This window comes from Stomoxys calcitrans, chromosome 5 (genome assembly GCF_963082655.1).
Source record: "Stomoxys calcitrans chromosome 5, idStoCalc2.1, whole genome shotgun sequence".
NCBI classification, from domain to species: domain Eukaryota; kingdom Metazoa; phylum Arthropoda; class Insecta; order Diptera; family Muscidae; genus Stomoxys; species Stomoxys calcitrans.
Genome location: NC_081556.1, coordinates 91,835,803 through 91,856,877, shown reverse-complemented (window position 1 = coordinate 91,856,877; position 21,075 = coordinate 91,835,803). Strand labels below are relative to the sequence as shown.

Sequence of the window (21,075 nt, the reverse complement as noted above, 5' to 3'; positions counted from 1 at the left end):
TTTTAGTGGCCCACTTAACTGTGGCACAGAGAGCTTACTGAAGCATATATCTAATAGTGCTGGGAAACTTTCACCACGTCATCAGCATACGCGACCTCTTTTATACCTTTTTCTTCCATGGACAATAATATATTGTTCATGGTTATGTTTCAAAGAAGAGCAGACAGTACATCGCCTTGAGGTGTTCATCTGCTGACCCATCTTTTTAGATCCACAGATCCCAAGCCTGCCGTAATGCATCTTTTGGTAAGTAAATTATTAACAAACATGCATACGGTAGAGTTGATGGCTAGAAACTTCAACTCCTTCATGATTGACGTCGGTTTTACATTATTGAAAGCACCTTCAATGTCAAAAAATACAATGGTAGCATTGTATATATCTTGATAGTGATAGAACCCTCTATGAAGCCGACAAGGTAGTGAAGGGCTGTTTCAGTGGACTTGTCATTACTATATGCATGCTGCTACCGCGACAGGCGATCTCCAGGAATCTTCGCCCTAAGATATGTTTCTATCAACCTCTCAAGAGGTCTTCAGCATAAAGGATGACAGACTAATAGGACGAAAATCTTTCGCCTTCGTTTGGTAGGGTTTTCCTACTTTCGGAATGAAAATGACCTTCGTATCCCTCCATCCCAAAGATTTATATGACATGCTGATACAAGCAGAGTATATCTCCCTAAGCCAGGAAACCAGTCTATCAAACACAGCTTATAATTCAACCACTGATACATCATCAGGGCCTGGCGACTGAAAGGACTCGAAACTTCTTATCGCCCAATAGATGTTCGGCTCAGGCACAATTTACCTTATAACCTGCTACGAATGCATGCCAGTGACAACCTCTTCTGGCACCACGTTGTCCGTTGTAGAATTTCCCGGGAAATGTATATCAACTAGTATTTCTAGTGTTTAATCACTAGTCATTGTCCATACATTCTCTGACTTCTGAATATACCCCACAATGAATTGTGTCCACGACAGAATTTTCCTTAGCCTAGAGGTCCCAGATGTGTTCTTCATGGAGCTGCAGAATTCAACCCAGGATTTGTTCTGAACCTTTCTCAGCTCGCCCTTATATTTTCTAAGCTAAGCTTTATAGATGTCCCAATCGTGTGGGGCTCCCGTGGCTTTTGCTCTGTTGAAGTTTTCTGCAGTCCTCCCCTAGACCAACCAGTTCTGGGGCCCACCATGGCGGTCGCTGTTTGCCCCTTGGCTTGGCACTAGGACATGCTGACGCAAGCGAGCCATTCGGGGCCTTCGTGATCTGCTTGACCATTGTGTCTCTATCCTCCGCAGTTACCACTTCCTTTTCTGGTCTAGAAGGGATAGAAGTGCAGAATTTGTGCCGAAATTTATCTTAATCCGCCTTACTTCTGTTTAGCCGAGGGATTACTTCTGCAGTATTTTCTCCAAGGCTGGAACTAATGTAACGATAATCAGAGAAGCTGTGATCATCCAACACTTCCTTGTTGCAAATTCTTCCACTTATATCTTCCGATACAAAGGTAATATCTAGTACCTCCTGCCTGTTCCTGATAATATTAAAAATCGCCAGATTGCAATTTATAATACAATATATTCGATAAGCAGCTCACCCCTTTCGTTGACATCCGAACTTCCCCATATCTGGTGATGTGCATTAGCATCACTTCCTACAATGAGGCTCTTTTCACTGCAGAATCGGCTTCAACCAGCAACTTAAGGCTTGAAGGCGGCATCTCTAAATCGTGTGCCATATGGAAGCCAGCCAGTAATGAGACTTATTTATTTCAAAACTGGCTACTACTGAATCTTCAGTGCTTAGCGTCAAAAGAAGAAAAACATTTAGACTACTCTTTGCAAGAATACAGGCTCTATGTCTCCCACTTTCCGTACCCTTGAGCAGTTTAAATCCCGGAATTCATAGTCCACGAACCATTCCTCCACACACCCATGGTTCCTGGATAAGAACCACGTCCAATCCCCCTGCCATCAGGAGGACCTTTAGTGCCGCCGAAGAGCCTAACAATAGTGGAGATTTATCTACAGCAACCGGACCATAATCAGGATTTAGAACTGCCACCACTGTTGCGTTAGCCTTCTGATTGTTGTCAGAAGTTCATCCTCACACGATTCTATAGATCTTGTCATGATTAGCTTCCGTACTCATCCATGGGCAGGTGATAAAGCAGTGGAACCACTCTTCCTCAGGAAACTAAATAACAAACTAATCGTATAGGCCACCGTAGCGCAGGGTTTAGCATGTCCGCCTATGACGCTGAACGCCTGGGTTTGAATCCTGGCGAGACCATTAGAAAAAATTTTCAGCGGTGGTTTTCCCCTCCTAATGCTGGCAACATTTGCGAGGTACTATGTCATGTAAAACTTCTCTCCAAAGAGGTGTCGCACAGCGGCACGCCGTTCGGACTCGGCTATAAAAAGGAGGTCCCTTATCATTGAGCTTAAACTTAAATCGGCTTGCATTCATTGATATGTGAGAAGTTTGCCCCTGTTCCTTAGTGGAATGTTCATGGGCAAAATTTGCAATCGTATAGATTTGTTTATCATAGTTTTTCCCGTTTAGCAAGATGAAACTATTTTTGTATTTTTGTATTTTCTAGAAAACAAAATTCTGTCGAACATTTTGCGCAAAACAAGCCATTATTAGTTTTGTGGGTTGGTATCGATTAAACAAAGTACAAGTGTAGTAAATTGGAATTTTTTAAATAATAAATGTATGACTCGGTCAAATCAATGTTGTCGCGCCATTTTATTCGTCATCTGAATGTAAATACGGATGTACATTAGGGAAGGTCGAAAAATAAATAAACATTCGCAATATCATGACTAGAAAGAGGGTTTAGAGTCTTAGAACATTTCGCAATGAAAAATTTTATAAAACGCAAAGGGAAATATAATGGCATACAACAGCGTAATTGTGTGTCACGGAGCGTATAAGTTATATTAACAATTTAGTGTTAATCATACGCTACAAAGACCATATTATGCCCAAGCGGATAGGGCGTTCGGATTATCTCAAAGGGGGCTTAAATTTTTCATAACTAAATCGCAATTGTCACAAGCGACAAAAAAATCTAAATAAGTTCATTATGGTTGCATTTATTATACCCTCCACCATAGGATGGGGGTATACTAATTTCGTCATTCTGTTTGTAACATTTCGAAATATGCGTCTGAGACCCCATAACGTATATATATTCTTGATCGTCATGTCATTTTAAGTCGATCTAACCATGTACGTCCGTCCGTCTCTCCGTCTATCCGTCCGTCTGTCTGTCGAAAGCACGCTAACTTTCGAAGGAAGCTAGGCGCTTGAAATTTTCCACAAATACTCTTTATTAGTGTAGGTCGGTTGGGACTATAAATGGGCCATATAAATCGATCTTGGGTCTTTACTTCTAGAGCCTCTAGAAGCCTCAATTCTCCTCCGATTTGACTTAAATTTTGCACGTGGTGTTCTAGTATCACTTCCAACAGCTGCGCTAGGTATGGTTCAAATCAGTCCACGATTTGATATAGCTGCCATGCAAACCGATCTTGGGCCTTGACTTCTTGAGCCTCTAGAAGGCTCAATTCTCCTCCGATTTGACTTAAATTTTGCACGTGGTGTTCTAGTATCACTTCCAACAACTGCGCTAAGTATGGTTCAAATCGGTCTATGTTTTGATATAGCTGCCATATAAACCGATATTGGGTCTTGGCTTCTCGAGCCTCTAGAGGGCGCAATTCTCATCCGATTTGACTGGAATTATGCATGAAGTGTTTTGTTATGACTTCCAATAACTGTGCTAAGTATGGTTCAAATCGGTCTATGTTTTGATATAGCTGCCATATAAACCGATCTTGGATCTTGACTTCTTTGCTCTAGAGGCCGCATTTCTCATCTTATTTGGCTGAAATTTTTGCATGAGGTGTTTTGTTATGACTTCTAATCACCTGATAAAGCTGCCATATAAGCCGATCTAGGATCTTGACTTCTTGAGCCTCTAGAGGCCGCAATTTTTATCCGATTTGGCACAAATTTTGTACAACGGCTCCTCTCATGACTTTCAACATACGTGTCTAACCATAACAGTTCTTATTCGATATTCTTTGTATTCCTAAAAAGAGATAGAGCGCATAAAACACGTCATAGCGATCTATGGTGGAGTGTATATAAGATTCGGCCCGGCCGAACTTAGCACGCTCTTACTTGTTTTTCATTTATCTTCCGGGCTGTTTGCATTTAGAATGAATATCACTGAAATGGCTTTCCTTTCCCATTTGCATCTCCAATCATTAAGCTCGACTCGAAAGAGAAACTAACAAAAATTGTAAAATTTAATGATCTTCGCCCTAACAGGCAAAAACTTGAAAAATGAAAAATTCGGCAGAGCCCGGCCGGAATTCGAACCTGGGCACACGGAGCAACAGCGAGAGCCATTGCCGTTGTCTTGGCGTTCGAACTCATCAATACAACTTCCAACAGATTCACAAAAATCATGTGTAGTACGGAAGAAGTGTAATTTGTCACAGAAAGCATGTCTGTCATTACACAAAAATAAATGCATTGGGAAAAGTACAGCTAATAGTCAGGGTTGGCGAGTGTGGTTAGTGTGGTCATTGTATCACATTGAAAACGATTCAAATACAACATACCAACGCACGGCCCTTGAAGCCATTACACCTAATTTGGTTGAAAAGTCTTCTAACCAAAGACGAAACGCGTCCCATAGTGGTTGGTGTGTATTGCTATCTTTGATCATTGAGCTCGTCTCGAAAGAGAAACAAACAAAAATTGTAAAATTTTGTGATCTTCGCCCTAGCAGGAAAAAACTTGAAAAATGAAAAGTTTTTATTGATTACAGAAAAGAAATTTCCAGACACACTGGCGGCTCAGACGCAGATCAAACATAGCATTAGTGGCCTATCGGAAGTTGGTTAGGCCCGTATTTTCACCACTATCGTTATTTCTCTGGCCCTCCCATCGGCTGGCCCTTAGTTCTTAGTTTGCTTTGTTGCTGGTATATAAGTTTAGAACTCACAGGGAAATTCCTATGGAATCTTAGATTACAACAACAAATTAACAAGCTGCCTGCTGCACAACACCTCTTCATGTGTCAATTTTCAATTCAGTGACCTTCAATCTACTTTTCTACTAAGCCAGAGTTTTTTAGCATCAATGTGATTGGTTGATTTCTACCACAATGATGAGGGACATCGAAACTATATACTACCCACTTGTTTTTGTGCGTTTCATTGCACATGTATTTGAAACAAAAAACTATTTAAGCAGTGTGATTAGCTGCAAAAACTTTTACCCACCCTAATATACATGTTCACAAAAATGTATGTCTTCGTGAAAGTATTGAAATGTGGAAATTATGGTTATTTCCAACACGCCCTCTGTTTTTTCTTTATTATTTTGAATGAAGGCAAAGTTCAATAATGTTGCCATTACACTCAGCAATGAATGAAATGTTCTGCAATAGACAATATTATAGTCTCGTGTATGCAATAAATTCCGTGGAATAATTGTTAGTTATCATTATAAAAATTCAATTAATCGGAAATTTATATGTGAAGTCATGTCATGACCTTTGCTTGCAAAGCGAAGAAGAGCAACCCCGCCTTTAGTATACCGATCGACTCATAGTCAATTTTTGATCCATCCATGTTTTTGTTACTTGATCAAAATTTCACTAGGACGAAGGTCTTACAAATGTCGCATAGTGGGATAGGAAAAATAATTATGGAAATAACTGTGCCTTATGTGAATGGATAAAGATAGCTTCATGAAATTTGATATGTTTTTATACCCTCCACCATAGTATGGGGGTATACTAATTTCGTCATTCTGTTTGTAACTACTCGAAATATTCGTCTGAGACCCCATAAAGTATATATATTCTTGATCGTCGTGACATTTTATATCGATCTAGCCATGTCCGTCTGTCTGTCCGTCCGTCCGTCTGTTTGTCGAAAGCACGCTAACTTTGGAAGGAGTAAAGCTTCAAATTTTGTACAAATATTTTTATTAGTGTAGGTCGGTTGGGATTTTAAATGAGCCATATCGGTCCATGTTTTAATATAGCTGCCATATAGCCGATCTTGAAAATTTGCACGAAAGATTTCTTTATGGTATCCAACAACTGTGCCAAATATGGTTCAAATCGATCCATAACCTGATATAGCTGCCATATAAACCGATCATGGGTCTTAACTTCTTGAGTCTCTAGAGGGCGCAATTCTTATCCAATTGGAATAAAATTTCGCACGACGTGTTTGGCCATGACTTTCAACAACTGTGCTAAGTATGGTTCAAATCGGTCTATAACCTGATATAGCTGCCATATAAACCGATCTCGGGTCTTGACTTCTTGAGCCACTAGATGGCACAATTCTTATCCGATTTTTCTGAAATTTTGCATAACGTGTTTTATTATGACTTCCAACAACTGTGCTGAGTATGTTTGAAATCAGTCCATAACTTGATATAGCTGTCCTATATTCTTATTCTATATTCTTATTCGATTTGGATGAAATTTTACACATAGACTTCTACTGTGGTCTACAACATTCAATTCAATTAGCACAATTCTTTTCTTTTATCCTTGTTTAAAAAGAGATACCGGGAAAGAACTAGACAAATGCGCACCATGGTGGAGGGTATATAAGATTCGGCCCGGCTGAACTTAGCACGCTTTTACTTGTTATATATAAGATATGTTCCCTCCTAGAGCTACTGCAAGCGCATTTATTGACCAATCTTCCCAAAATTTTGTACAACGCTTTCCCAGACGACTTGCACAATATCTATAAAGTTCGCTCAAAAACGGTTCAGTTTTAGATATATCTCGCATGTATATGTTCGTCCGATTTTAAGAAATATTGCAATAAAGTGCTCATTTGGTAACCGTTCCCTCGAAATTTGGCAGGAAGGATTTTTTTATGCCTCTTAATATTACTGTTGAATTCCATAGAAATTGGTTCATTGGTCCAAGTTTAGGAATACTTGAAATAAATTTGAGTCTCCTTTAATGGAAAATATTGCAAATTTTTGAAGAAACATATATTTTTTATATTTTTACATCGTTAAAGATGTTAACATCACTCCTATATTGTACATACATATTGTGAATTTTTTGTGAAATTTTCAATGAAGCTTAAAAATTTACGCAGTTGGAAAAAAAACACACAGAAAAATACATGGCATAGCAATATGCATGACTTCTTCAGATCACGCTCATAAGTTATAGCCCGTGAAGGTTGGAGAAGTGAAAAGTGGTTAACTTTGACACCCTTTATTTAAGATATAGACCAACAACGCCGTTTTCCTGAAACTCTATGTCTTCGTCTACAAATTTCTAGAATCTTTTTTTTACCCTAGACCTTAATAAAGTGATAATAAAGTCCTCTCATGTGGCTTCCTCTTTCCATTCGAAAGAATAGTATTGTAAATCAAGGAGTATTGTGTATAGGGATGTACTACAATACAGCTTCCTATATCGAAATCATTAATGAAGACTATCCAAAAAAAATACAAATTATACTTCTGGCCCATTCATATGTAAGTAAAACCACAGCAATCAAACCATTTGGCATATGTATGGTATGCTGCACTTTCATGTTAATATTTTTTGTTATTATGAAATTTTCTTCTTGGTTTTTCACTTCATTTTCCTGCCGCCAAATAATCTCAACACCCAACCAACATTTTTTATTTGGTGCAAAACACTCTGTTAATTTCCTTCCGGTGTGAAGTTGGCTTTGCCAAAAAAAAAAGAAAATCAAAAAGGAAAAAGAATTCCAAATTCTTTGCTTGAGGTACTCCAATGGTGGAACCGTCAGTCAGTTTATGCCAGTATGTCTAAAACATTTCAACGTTACAGTGCTCCAAATACGGTTACCACCATGAACTGTGGTTGTTTGTTTCAATCCAATTCGATTACAAATGCAATTCGCTTGGCATTGCGTTACTGCACATGGCGAATTGTTGATGGAGTTATCCATCAAGTACGGGGTATTAAAAAATTTCCTATTAAAAAAAATTAAAAATAACACAATAAGATTAAATATATATATTTAAAATGAAATGTTGACTGTGAAAGCAAGCAGTTGTGACCTACTTTAAAAATAATATTTATATGAGATTGGATAGTGTAGTTGCTATTCGATTTCTAGGTTAAAATCATGTCTGTTGGATAAGTGACCGAAAAATGTCTTTCTAATAAAACTGTATATGAAAAATCGAATTAAGTTATTTAAGTAAACCATAGCGAGTAAGGAAGTCGGAGGGTTAAAAATATTGGTTTGCCCAAAAAGTAATTGCGGATTTTTTAAAGAAAGTAAATGCATTTTTAATAAAACTTAGAATGGACTTTAATCAAATATACTTTTTTTACACTTTTTTCTAAAGCAAGCTAAAAGTAACAGCTGATAACTGACAGAAGAAAGAATGCAATTACAGAGTCACAAGCTGTGAAAAAAATTTGTTAACGCCGACTATATGAAAAATCCGCAATTACTTTTTGGGCAACCCAATAGCACATTATTCCGAACTTCGTACATAACTGACAAAACAAGTTAGAGCGCGTTAAGTTCGGCCGGGCCGAATCTTATATACCCTCCACCATGGATCGCATTTGTCGAATTCTATGCGCAGTATCTCTTTTTAGGCAAACAAAGAATATTGAATAAGAACTGTTGTGCTATTGGAGCTATATCAAGTTATAATCCGATTCAGACCATAAATGAATGATGAACATTGTAGAAGTCATTGTGTAATATTTTAGTTCATTCGGATAGGAATTGCGCCTTGTAGGGACTCAAGAAGCAAAGTCGGAAGATCGGTTTATATGGGAGCTATATCAAGCTATTGATCGATTCAGACCATATTAGACGCGTATGTTGAAGGTCATGAACAAAATATCTTCCAAATCGGATGAGAATTGCGCCCTCTAGAGGCTCAAGAAGTCAAGATCCCAGATCGGTTTATATGACAGCTATATCAGGTTATGTACTGATTTGCGCCATACTTAGCACAGTAGTCGGAAATCATAACAAAACACTTCATCCAAAATTTCAGCCAAATCGTATGAGAATTGCGCCCTCTATGGGCTCAAAAAGTCAAGATCCAAAATCGGTTTATATGACAGCTATACCAGATTATTAACCGATTTGTATCATACTTAACACAGTTGTTGGATGTGACACCAAAACACTACGTGCAACATATCAGTCAAATCGGAAGTGATACCAAAACACCACGTGCAAAATTTCAGTCAAATCGGGTGAGAATTGCGCCCTCTAGAGGCTAAAGAGGTCAAGACCCAAGATCGTTTTATATGGCAGCTATAACAAAACATGGACCCATTTGGCCCATTTACAATCGCAACCGACCTACACTAATAAAAAGTATTTGTGCAAAATTTTAAGCGGCTAGCTTAACTCCTTCGAAAGTTAGCGTGCTTTCGACAGACAGACGGACGGACGGTCACGGCTAGATCGACTTAAAATGGCATGACGATCAAGAATATATAGACTTTATGGGGTCTCAGGTGCAAATTTCGAGGAGTTACAAACACAATGACGAAATTAGTATACCCCCATCCTATCGTGGGGGTATAAAAAACGCCTCTTTTTTGATCCAAGAGCTTTATTTGGGAGACTGATCCATATGTCAGCAATATTCAAATATTGTCCTATCTGAAATATATAGGCCAAAGATATCGAGGGGTATGCATAACTTGCTATTAAAAATTTCATTATCAGATGTTAGAGTACAAACATCAACAGACTTTCCATTTGAGTCTCGATCAGTTTACAACAATCGGGATTATTTTGTGACTAACTCGAATTCGTGATTCTTGTTTGAACCGTTGAGTAGAGCGGACGTTTTGTTATTTCGAATGACCCTAAAAATCTCACCAATAAGAAGAGAGGCCCCCTTAATTGGGCTCGCAGATTCGACTGGAAGATTGGATGAGTTTAAGGCGATCGGAGATATGTAGTATTCGTAGTAAACTCCGGCTGTCTCGCAGATCACAACAAGTCTGAAGGAGTTGTATGCTACGGATTGAACAAGTTGAAACTGAAGGTGTATAGGGATAGGATATGTAGGGGTTGAGGAAACAAGAAACGACTCAGCAGTTTTTGCTGAACACTTGTCTGAGGAACTATAGACCACATCTCTAAAGCCAGGCGTATTGCAAGAGACTGAAAACATGAGAGGAAGGCATCAAAACGGGACCCGACAAGTCCTGTGTGGGTGGGTCATCCGGTTGGACTGGACTCAAGGTGTGCACCAGCGGACAAGGACGGAACTCAAAAAGTACTTCGAGAGCAACAGCTAGTGAAGCATCTATGAGGGAATCGTCCGCACCGCAAGTGTCCAGTGTCCTGGAGAAGTGTGCTCCCAATTTTTTCTCAACCACCCCTGAATGCATAAGGAAACTCACCATGACAAATTCGAACAAGTATTGCAAGGATGAACACCTGGTGGAACCGGAAGACGAGACTAACGCAACAGTGGTGGAAGTTCTGAATCCTGACTATGGTCCTGATTCTGCAGATAAATCTCCACCATTGTAAGGCCGCTTCGGCGGCACTAAAAGTCCTCCTAATGACAGGGGGATTTGACGTGGTTTCTATCCAGGAACCATGGGTGTGTGGAGTAATGGTTCATGGACTAGGAATTCCGGAATTGAAACTACTCAAGGTTACGAGAAATTTTGTCTGAGCCGAAAATCCTTTGGGAGATAAAAAATTTTGAATCCTGTAAGTCGCCCTGAAGATGTATGACCGGTTGAATTGCAAGCTGTGTCCGGCAAACTGGCTCCTTGGCTTAGGGAGATATACTCTGCTTATATCAGCATGTCATATATACCTGTGGGATAGAGGGACACAAAGGTAATTTTCATTCCAAAAGCAGGAAAACCGTTCTATAAGTAAGCGATAGATTTTCGCCCTATTAGTCTGTAGTCCTTTATGCTGAGACTCTTAAGAGGTTGATAGAAACATCATATCTTAGGACAAAGATCCCTGGAGATCGCCTGTCTCGGAAAAAGCATGCATTTACGACCTAGTCGGCTACATAGAGGGTTCTCTGGTTGCATTTCTTGGCATTGAAGGTGCTTTTTATCATGTAAAACCGACTGGCTAAGTGGGCTACCGAAAGTGCTCTAGGCGTAAATCGGAAGTAGTTCTTTTCAGCAGGAGATACAGTTTACCTACAGTGGCACCTATCTCTTTGGAAGGAGTGAATGTTCCATTTACAGAAAGCGCAAAATACCTGGGTGTTCTCCTAGCAAGAAATTGAACTTGAAATCCAAAAATCAGGTGAGAATTGCGCCCTCTAGAGACTCAAGAAGTAAGACCCAAGATCGGTTTATATGGCAGCTATATCAAAACATGGACCGATATAGCCCATCTACGATCCCAACCGACCTACACTAATAAAAAGTAATTGGGCAAAATTTCAAGCGGCTAGCTTTACTCCTTCGGAAGTTAGCGTGCTTTCGTCAGACAGACGGACGGACGGACATGGCTAGATCGATATAAAATGTCATGACGATCGAGAATATATATACTTTATGGGGTCTTAGACGAATATTTCGAGGAATTACAAACATAATGACAAAATTAGTATACCCCTATCCTATGATGGAGGGTATAAAAAGTCATTCAAAGAACTTGACAAATGCGATCCATGGTGGAGGGTATATAAGATTCGGCCCGGCCGAACTTAGTATGCTCTAACTTGTTATGATTTCTTGTCATTTGTTTGGATACTTTTCTGTGGATCTTTGCCTCTCCTTACCCATACGTGTGGGCATATCGGATAGGCGCTTGCTATCTACCCTCTCCTTAGCCTTGTTTTTCTCGTCTCTATGTCTAATCGAGTGCTTCACGCCTATTTATACCCACCACCATAAGATGATTTGACTTCTTAAGTCCGTGAAATCTGCAATTTTTGTTGAGCTGTGTTTTAACTTTCAACAACTGTGCCAAGTACGGTTCAAATCTGTGAATAATCTGATATAGCCGCCATGCAAACCGATCCCCCGATTTGACATCTTGAACCCTGGGGAGCAGCAATTGTCATCCGATTTGGCACGGTATGTTTTGGTATGTATGTTTTTTTGCACGGTATGTTTTGGTATGTCTTCCAACAACTGTGTGATGTATGATCCATACCGGTCTATAACCTGATATAGCTCCCATTTAAGCCGATCTTCCGAATAGTCTTCTACGGACCCTAGGAACTTCAATTTGTGCTAGATTTTCAGAAATTTGGTACGTAAAACACACATAAATCATCAACTGAGTTCATTTGTTAAAAATTTTCCCAGAATCCATGGTGATGGGTTTCCAAGTATGTTATGTTCTCATCTACAATTTTTTCTCCTGGGTATCGCAATGTATCAAACTGATCTTCGATGCTGGGCTACCTATTCAAATTTACCGATTTTATATCTAAATAACCGATTATTTGAGGCATTTATAGAGTTGAACTTGATCCTGTTTTCTTAATTTCCAACTCGACTTTCTATTTTTTTTTCTATTTTAAAGACTGATTACCAACAACAATCCCTTTATAGAATAATACATTTAATTGTATACATGTTGCAATAGTTTTTGTTACAAATATCGAAATATTATAACATAGAAATCTCATATCATATTCTCCCTCCTATACCTTTTTCAGATCGAGCGGATTATGTGGGCGGCATTGACAATGAAGCCATTTTCTTCGAAGATTTACAAGTAACTGCCGGCATAGGACGCCTCGGCAGCAACGGCAATGCGGAAGGCAGACACAACACTAACAACAACAGCAGCTCTAACAATGTGGTAAATAGCCCAGCACTGCTGTGCAGTGCCAAAACAGAAACACCCGTTACATCACCCACATCATTGAACAACATTGGTGCCGATATTATCCTGCCTCCAATACCAACGGTATCGGCACGCGTTAGTTTAACCGCCACACCACACATTGGTATAAACAATGCCGGCAACAATGGCCGGAGTTCAACTCATACACACCTGCCTGAAAGTCCGCCAGATTCTGGTTCGGAACCACCCTATAGTCCGTTGCAGGATGTTCAAGGTTTAACGCTAGCCCCAAGAGATATTTTCCATGTGGGCCCGAATACAGTGAGTGCCGTGGGCAGTGGAACGGCAGCGACAACGCCAACTTTGGCAGCAGTGCACCAAAATCCACATCAACACCAGCTACAGTCGCTAGATCCACATGCCCACCATTATGTCCATATGCTGGATCATCAAATAAATATGAATGGATTACAGGGTGCCACACAAGACCCAACCATCGGTGCAATACGGGTGAAACATGAAGCAGGCCTTATCATAAATCCTAATAGTTTAGCACAAACACTCAATAGTCAGAATTTGCCACATCATCACCAACATCACCAGCTGCAGCACCCCGTAGATACACACATAGAGATGGATGGCCAGGAAGCCACTCAGCTAATGTACTCACAGGCCACCAGTGGTGCAGCGAGTCCAGGTAACAATCCCAGCAACGGTCAATTGGTCTATGAAACCTTAACCAATGCCCTGGCCAATGCACCACCTCCATCTTATCCACTAAGCATGGCTCAATTGGATGCCACTCAAATGGACGCTACCACCACTTGCATGCTTACCTCAATAGGCGACTTGCCTCATGTACAGGTGGTGGGTACCGTAACGGGCAGCATGCCCTCCACTCCCCAGCTAAATAGATCAAGTGCTCCCTCCACGCCCAATCATCAGTCGTCATCGCGCAAACGCAAAATGAATACCCAAATTGATTGTGCCGACTTTGCCTGCGTGAAACCTGATCCGGGCCTTATGTTGAGCCCATCACGCAGCTCTGTGTGTGCCACACCATTGCCGGGAGATGTGAGCAAACGTAGTGCAACATCGCCACTTAATATACAACTGAGCTCCCACGATATAGCCGATACGCCGGCGCACTCTACGGCATCCCTTTCGCCGGCTTTGTCCAGCGTCAATATGGATGGCAGTAATAAATCGTGTGACGCCTCTGGAGGCGGAGATGCCCTTAGCCCGTGTATACGATTTACACCCTTCCAACCGCAGAACTGGCATGAACTCTGCGATCAAAATCTCCAAGAGATAGCGGTAGTCTATTATCGCGTGGACGCTGACAAGGGATTCAATTTTTCCGTATCGGATGACGCCTTTGTGTGTCAGAAGAAGAATCACTTCCAGATAACTTGCCATGCCCGCTTGCAAAGTGAGGCGAAATTTGTGAAAACTCCTTCGGGCCTGGAGAAAATCAAATCGTTTCATTTGCACTTTTACGGTGTGAAATTGGAAGCTCCCAATCAAACGATACGCATTGAGCAGAGTCAATCGGATAGATCCAAAAAGCCGTTCTATCCTGTACAGTAAGTAAAAAACAAATTTAAGTTAAAAAAAGTTTGAAAAATATTTTTGAGTTTTTACAAAAGTCCTTAAAGGACGCGAAAAGTATACGTTAAGACATCTTCATAGATTCCTTAGGACCTCTCTGTCGCAAAAGCCGAGCATTGGCATTAAAAATTGGTCCAAAGTCTTCTCGCCTTCCCCACATACCCTATACCATGTTTCGCTAGTCGCACCTATTCTATGTACATTAGGGAGGGTCAATTTAAATGGGCAAAAAACAAATTTCGTAATCTACGGCAAGATCTAAGAAGTTTTGCCCAAGAAACCATGGGCTTAAAATCAGAATCGAGCTTCATGTTTTTAATGAAAAACTTTTGTTTTGAGACAGCGAAACGGTAGGTAGGCCAACGACAATCTTATGTGGAGATCCGGATCAGTCAGTATAACTTTCGGTATAATAACGGGCACATAGATAGCATGTGCATGTGGGGAGGATGATGAGTCGTTAGAGCATTTCCTATTTCATTGCCTGGCTTTGCGGCTACGAACATCGGCACTTAGTATCCGGATCGTGAGAAGACGAGGCTTTTACTGAAAGAAAGAAAGAAGGAGGTCAGTCTGGCTTTCGGTATCATAACAGAACACGTAGGACTGTGGGGACACAATACCAGACATGAACCAACTTAGGCGAGTAGTATGGAAAACAATTAAGGATTTTGTAAGTATCAAGGAATTCTTGACTTAGATTTCCTTTTTCGAGGTTATATGTTATTATTAGAGCGCACAACAAGCCGATTACCGGGTTAAATCTATGTCCATAGTGGCATAGGCGGATTAATACCCGCACCCTCTTTTCAACCTAACCTAACCTCACATAGCCCAACATTGGGCAAACTTCTGATTTTGTCGGTTAAGTCCGGAAGCTGGATTTTGATGTTAGACCAGATGGGCAAAAAAAAAAACACATTGATATACATGACTTAATTTGCGTACCATTGTTTTACACCCATGGTTTCTTGACCCACCCTCATGTACGTGCGTTCATGAGTCGCATTAACACGAAGGCCTTCGCGTTCTCTCCGGCTCTTACTTCAAGTTTGGCCGATCTTTAATCTCCTCTCATTGGTGAGAGTATGTAAAACCCAGGAAGCCAGTTCAGGCCCCTATAGAGGGCTTGGACTAATCCAGTATTTTGTGTCTTATTCTTGCAAATGCGGACCCATTCACGGCCAGGTCTTTCCCCGCCAGTCTCTTGACAGCCTTTCTCATGGTTCGAAAAATCTGTTTGCACCTTCTAAACAGTCTTGAAATCACATTACCAGACGCTTTAGCTTTCAACGCTGCCTGACTGCACACGTATATCGTGACAGTCCGATGGAACCGCAACAAAGAAGGAATCCCTAATAAATACTCCCTCGCTCTGAATTAATTCCCCATTGCCGTTCCTTCTCCAGCATAATTTCTGGTCACTACTCACGCCCAAGAATTTGATCCTCCGGAGAGTGCTATAGTTTTACAACGTCCAAGGAAGTTCCCCTAAATACACCCAGCTTAGGCATTCCCTGGTTTATCGGATCTGACACGCCCAAGTGCTTGGCCCCCGGAGAGAGCTGCAGCTCTACCCCATCCAGGGCAAATCGCCCGAATACACCCAGCTTACGCTTTTCCTGATCTATTGGATCTGCCAGCGGGAGCCTTTTATGATCCAACAGGAGATTTCTGTTCACACTCGACCTCAAGCGTCGTCTCAAATATTCGGCTCCGGAAAAATCCGCGGTTCCTTTACTATCGGACGATGGTAAAACTTATTGCAACCTTCAATCCATCTCATCTCCGAATAGAACAAAAATCTCCATCCCCCAACAGAACATAAATATGCCCAGAGTTTGAAAAACTCCAAACTTCGCCTCCTTCTGCCTAGGGCCGATCTTCGTTGCCACACAACCAACATACAGGTGCAAAGACCTAGGATCAAGTACAGCATTCAGCGCCTCTCTCAGGGAACTCCTCCTTGCTCCAGAGATAAGGACCACTGTTGTACCCTCTGCCTTCTCGATCATCATGCGGAGTTCACCGTTATCCAGAGCCCGATACCACACTAAACTTATATATAGGCGAGAAGCGTCCGATTAAACGCCTGGCTTGGTACCCAAACTTACGCGGTTGCCCTATTATCAGACGACGACTTATTCCTACCTTCAACCATTCTCTTTGACCCTTTTTTTGGCTTTATTTCTCCAGCAAAGTTTCTGGCCAAGAATAACTCCCAAATACTTGACCACCGGAAAGAGCTGCAGCTCTATCTCATCCAGGCAGATCGCCTAAATACACCCAGCTTACGCTTTCACAGATCTATTGGATCTGCTAGCAGGAGCGTATTATGATCCGAAAGAAGATTTCGGTTCGCACTCGACCTCAAGCGTCGTCACAGGTAACCGCCCTCAACTTCCCCGGACACAAAGGTCATTTTCATTCCAAAAGCAGAAAAACCGTACCATACGAAAGCGAAAGATTTTCGCCCTACAAGTCTGTCATCCTTCATGCTGAAGACTCTTCTGAATAGAAACATCGCCTATATCGGCAACGGCAAGGCCACTGAAACAGCTCTTCACGATCAAGTAGGCTACAAAAAGGGTTACTCTCAAAAATGTAAACCGACGTCGATCATGAAGGAGCTGGAGTTTCTAGGCATCAACACTAACGTAAGGAAGTTTATAAATAACTTACTTACTAAAGGGTGATTTTTTTGAGGTTAGGATTTTCATGCATTAGTATTTGACAGATCACGTGGGATTTCAGACATGGTGTCAAAGAGAAAGATGCTCAGTATGCTTTGACATTTCATCATGAATAGACTTACTAACGATCAACGCTTGCAAATCATTGAATTTTATTACCAAAATCAGTGTTCGGTTCGAAATGTGTTCAAATTTTGACAAATTTTGTTCAGCGATGAGGCTCATTTCTGGTTGAATGGCTACGTAAATAAGCAAAATTGCCGCATTTGGAGTGAAGAGCAACCAGAAGCCGTTCAAGAACTGCCCATGCATCCCGAAAAATGCACTGTTTGGTGTGGTTTGTACGCTGGTGGAATCATTGGACCGTATTTTTTCAAAGATGCTGTTGGACGCAACGTTACGGTGAATGAACACATTTCGAACCGAACACTGATTTTGGTAATAAAATTCAATGATTTGCAAGCGTTGCTCGTTAGTAAGTCTATTCATGATGAAATGTCAAAGCATACTGAGCATCTTTCTCTTTGACACCATGTCTGAAATCCCACGTGATCTGTCAAATACTAATGCATGAAAATCCTAACCTCAAAAAAATCACCCTTTATAAGGTGCATTACGGCAGGATCTGTAGATCCCAATGTAGCTGTTAAAGTGGTCGCGTATGCTGATGACGTGGCTATTGCGGTTAACAAAGTGGGCTACCGAAAGTGGTCTATATGTGAATCCGTTCTTTTCAGCGAGAAATACAAGTTACCTGTTCCATTTACTGAAACCGCAAAATACCTGGGTGTTTTGCTGGACAGGAAATTTAACATCAAATCCAACTTTTTTGAAGGGGCAAGAAAGGCAACTCTTGCCCTATACACCTGCAAGGGTGCCATTGGAAAAGTTGGTGGTTTAAACTGCGTGTCATGCACTGGGTATATACTGCAGTTGTCAGACCTATAATACTATATGGTGTCGTGGTCTGGTGGACGTCGCTTCAAAAGTCCAGTAACTATTCAATACTCAATCGGTTCCAAAGGATGGCTTGTTTGTACATCAAAACCTAATGCCCCTGGACATTGTGGCGAGACAAATTGCTGCGACCACTGCTGTGAGGCTAAAGAAGTTATCTCATCTAGCGGCTACGGACACTGTGTCCGATCTTCCAGGAGGTCTGGATTACAATATACCTGAATCGCTTTTTGATAAAAAGTACTGTACCACTATTTCTGATATAACCGATTGGAACTACGATATCCCTGGTAATAAAAGTTATATAGACTTCTATACGGATGGTTCCAAAATAGACGACCAAATGGACGTTGGGGTGTACTCTGAGAAACTAGAACTGATCATATCGAGAAGGTTACCTGACCACTGCAGAGTGTATCCAGCCGAGTTACAATTAAAGAAGTGGTGGAATGGCTAAGATATAATGTCATAACGCCAACTGGCATAAATATCTTCTCAGACATCCAGACAGCCATTAAATCCCTGGAGAACTTATTTCTGAACACAAAAACCGCGCTCGACTGTCGCAGATCTCTTAATGAGCTGGCTGAACAGTTAAAAATTGACCTGTTCTGGGTGCAGGGCCACAGAGATCTCCCAGGGAATTGTTAAGCGGACAAGCTTGCGAGACTAGGAACAATCTTGCAAGATCAGGCACAAAGGACAACGAATGATGGACGGCCACAAAGGGGAGCCTGTGATTTAAAAATTTGTAGAGGTCTACCGGTGTTCATCATGACAGGTCACTGTCTTATCGAAAAACACGCTGACAGATTGGAGGTTGCCAGTAACGACTTTTGCCGGAGCTGTGAGAACTTCGAGGAAGAAGAGACTATTGAAAATCTGTTGTGTGTGTGTCCACGCTGGCAGTCATAAGAAGTTCCACTTTAGGTTCTCATTTCTTTGAGGACTTGTCTGATTTAGCGTATTTGAACATTCGCAAGTTGTTGAGCTTTTTAGAGCGATCTGGAAGGATCAACGGTAGGAACTGTTCCTGTGTTATCAAAATGTAAGAAAACGTCTAAGTGAGTCTGATGGCAAACTGCCAGTTTAACCCAACTTAATCCCCTATTATCAAATTATGATGAGACTTAATCCTACCTTCAATATATTCCCTAATGGCCCTGAGTCTTTTGCGGCTAGTACCGCCTTAACTTGCATTCCCAGTTAAGTTAAGACAACTCAGAATTTTTTTACTCGTTCTCAACCACACAGCCGATGCGCATCTTAGAATCAACTTGACCGCACTTTTGTAGAGCCACTGGACCATCTCTTGGGGCACATTTCGAGCCTATGCCTCTTCTGCATTTATGACCCTTTTTTGTACGCTCCTGAATGTGGAACTTCCATTATAGTTTTCTCTCCTAGCTCGGTATCCAACTGTATCTGGCATTGAGATCGTTCTATGTTTGTTTGGAAGAGTGGGTTCTCGTTTTGACCTTTCTTCGTCTTCCAAGTAAACAAGCAGATCTCGATTTAGGCAGCGTTAACGGTGAGACCACTTAACTTTTATAACTATGGTTGCAGAGTCTGAACCTCGACTCCAATCTCAAGTCCGACTGGGAGTCCGGTTCGGAGTCGGGGCAAACTTACTCAATGCCAAGTCGGACTCCGACAGCCGCTAAATACCGTAACTTCGACTTCAGATGGCTTCAAAACCGCGACTTCGGAGGCTACAAAAAGGTCATAGCAGACTCTTTCATGTCCCTCATAGGTGGGGGTCCTCAGCAGACATTTTAAACAGTCACCCACAGAAGAGATTCTAGAGTACCTCTCGGTGCCATAAGCTGTCCCTTGCATCTATGCCATGAGAACCATATCTTATCCATCTATTTTTCCAATTGTTAAAAGACATGTAGAACCTACTTGGCATGTGTATTAGAAGAATACCACATACCGCTTTATATATGGTCATTAAATCAAATCATTTGACCAATCCTAATGTTCCCAAACCCAAAATATTTATAAAATTTCATTGGTTTTAACATATTCCCCATTTTCTTTCCATTTCCAGTATCGATCTCCAGAGTCATATTGTTAGTAAAGTGACAGTGGGACGTCTACATTTTTCAGAAACCACCAATAACAATATGCGCAAGAAAGGTCGTCCCAATCCGGAACAGCGTTATTTTCAATTGGTGGTGGGCCTGCATGTTCATACAGCTTCTGGAGACTTTCCCATCATATCACAGGGTAGTGATAAAATTATTGTACGTGCCTCAAATCCCGGACAATTTGAATCTGATGTAGATCTATGTTGGCAACGGGGCCTAACACAGGATTCCATATTCCATGCAGGTCGCGTGGGCATCAACACCGACCGTCCGGATGAAAGCCTTGTGGTACATGGCAATCTGAAAATATCCGGCCACATAGTACAGCCCAGTGACAGTCGAGCCAAACAGGAAATCAATGAACTGGACACTTCGGTGCAGTTGCGAAATTTGCAAAAGATTCGTATAGTGCGTTATCGCCTAGAGCCTGAATTCGCTTTGCACTCTGGCCTAAAGTGCCATCGCGATGAGGAGGATATTGTCGATACGGGCGTTATAGCCCAAGAGGTACGTGAAGTTATACCCGATGCCGTACAAGAGGCTGGCAGTGTGGTGCTGCCAAATGGCAGTGTCATTGAGAATTTCCTATTGGTCAACAAGGATCGAATACTTATGGAGAATATAGGAGCTGTCAAAGAACTGTGCAAGGTGACCGGAACACTGGAGACGCGCATAGAAAATTTGGAACGTGTTAACAATCGCCTGCAAAGGGCCAAAGACAATGAGCTGCAGTTTATGCATTGCAAGACCATGGGCGGCATAGGAGGCCACAGTTCGAGAGATGGTTATGAGATCTGCTCCAATCGAACTCTACAAATAATTATATTTCTTTTAGTTATAGTTATGGCTGCATGGTAAGTACCTCTAAAACAACAATTGAGAAATTCTCCATTTAAC

At 41.3% G+C, this 21,075-nt stretch overlaps 1 protein-coding gene across 1 annotated transcript in view; it reads left to right on the top strand.

Moving 5' to 3' along the window:
* LOC106085319 (uncharacterized) overlaps window positions 1-21,075 on the top strand; it is a 73,825-nt gene that overhangs the window by 40,674 nt on the left and 12,076 nt on the right. Inside the window, exons 2-3 of the mRNA XM_013249530.2 lie at window positions 12,694-14,410; window positions 20,139-21,032. Coding sequence (XP_013104984.2) covers window positions 12,694-14,410; window positions 20,139-21,032 — 2,611 coding nt within the window. The remainder of the gene's footprint in view (window positions 1-12,693; window positions 14,411-20,138; window positions 21,033-21,075) is intronic.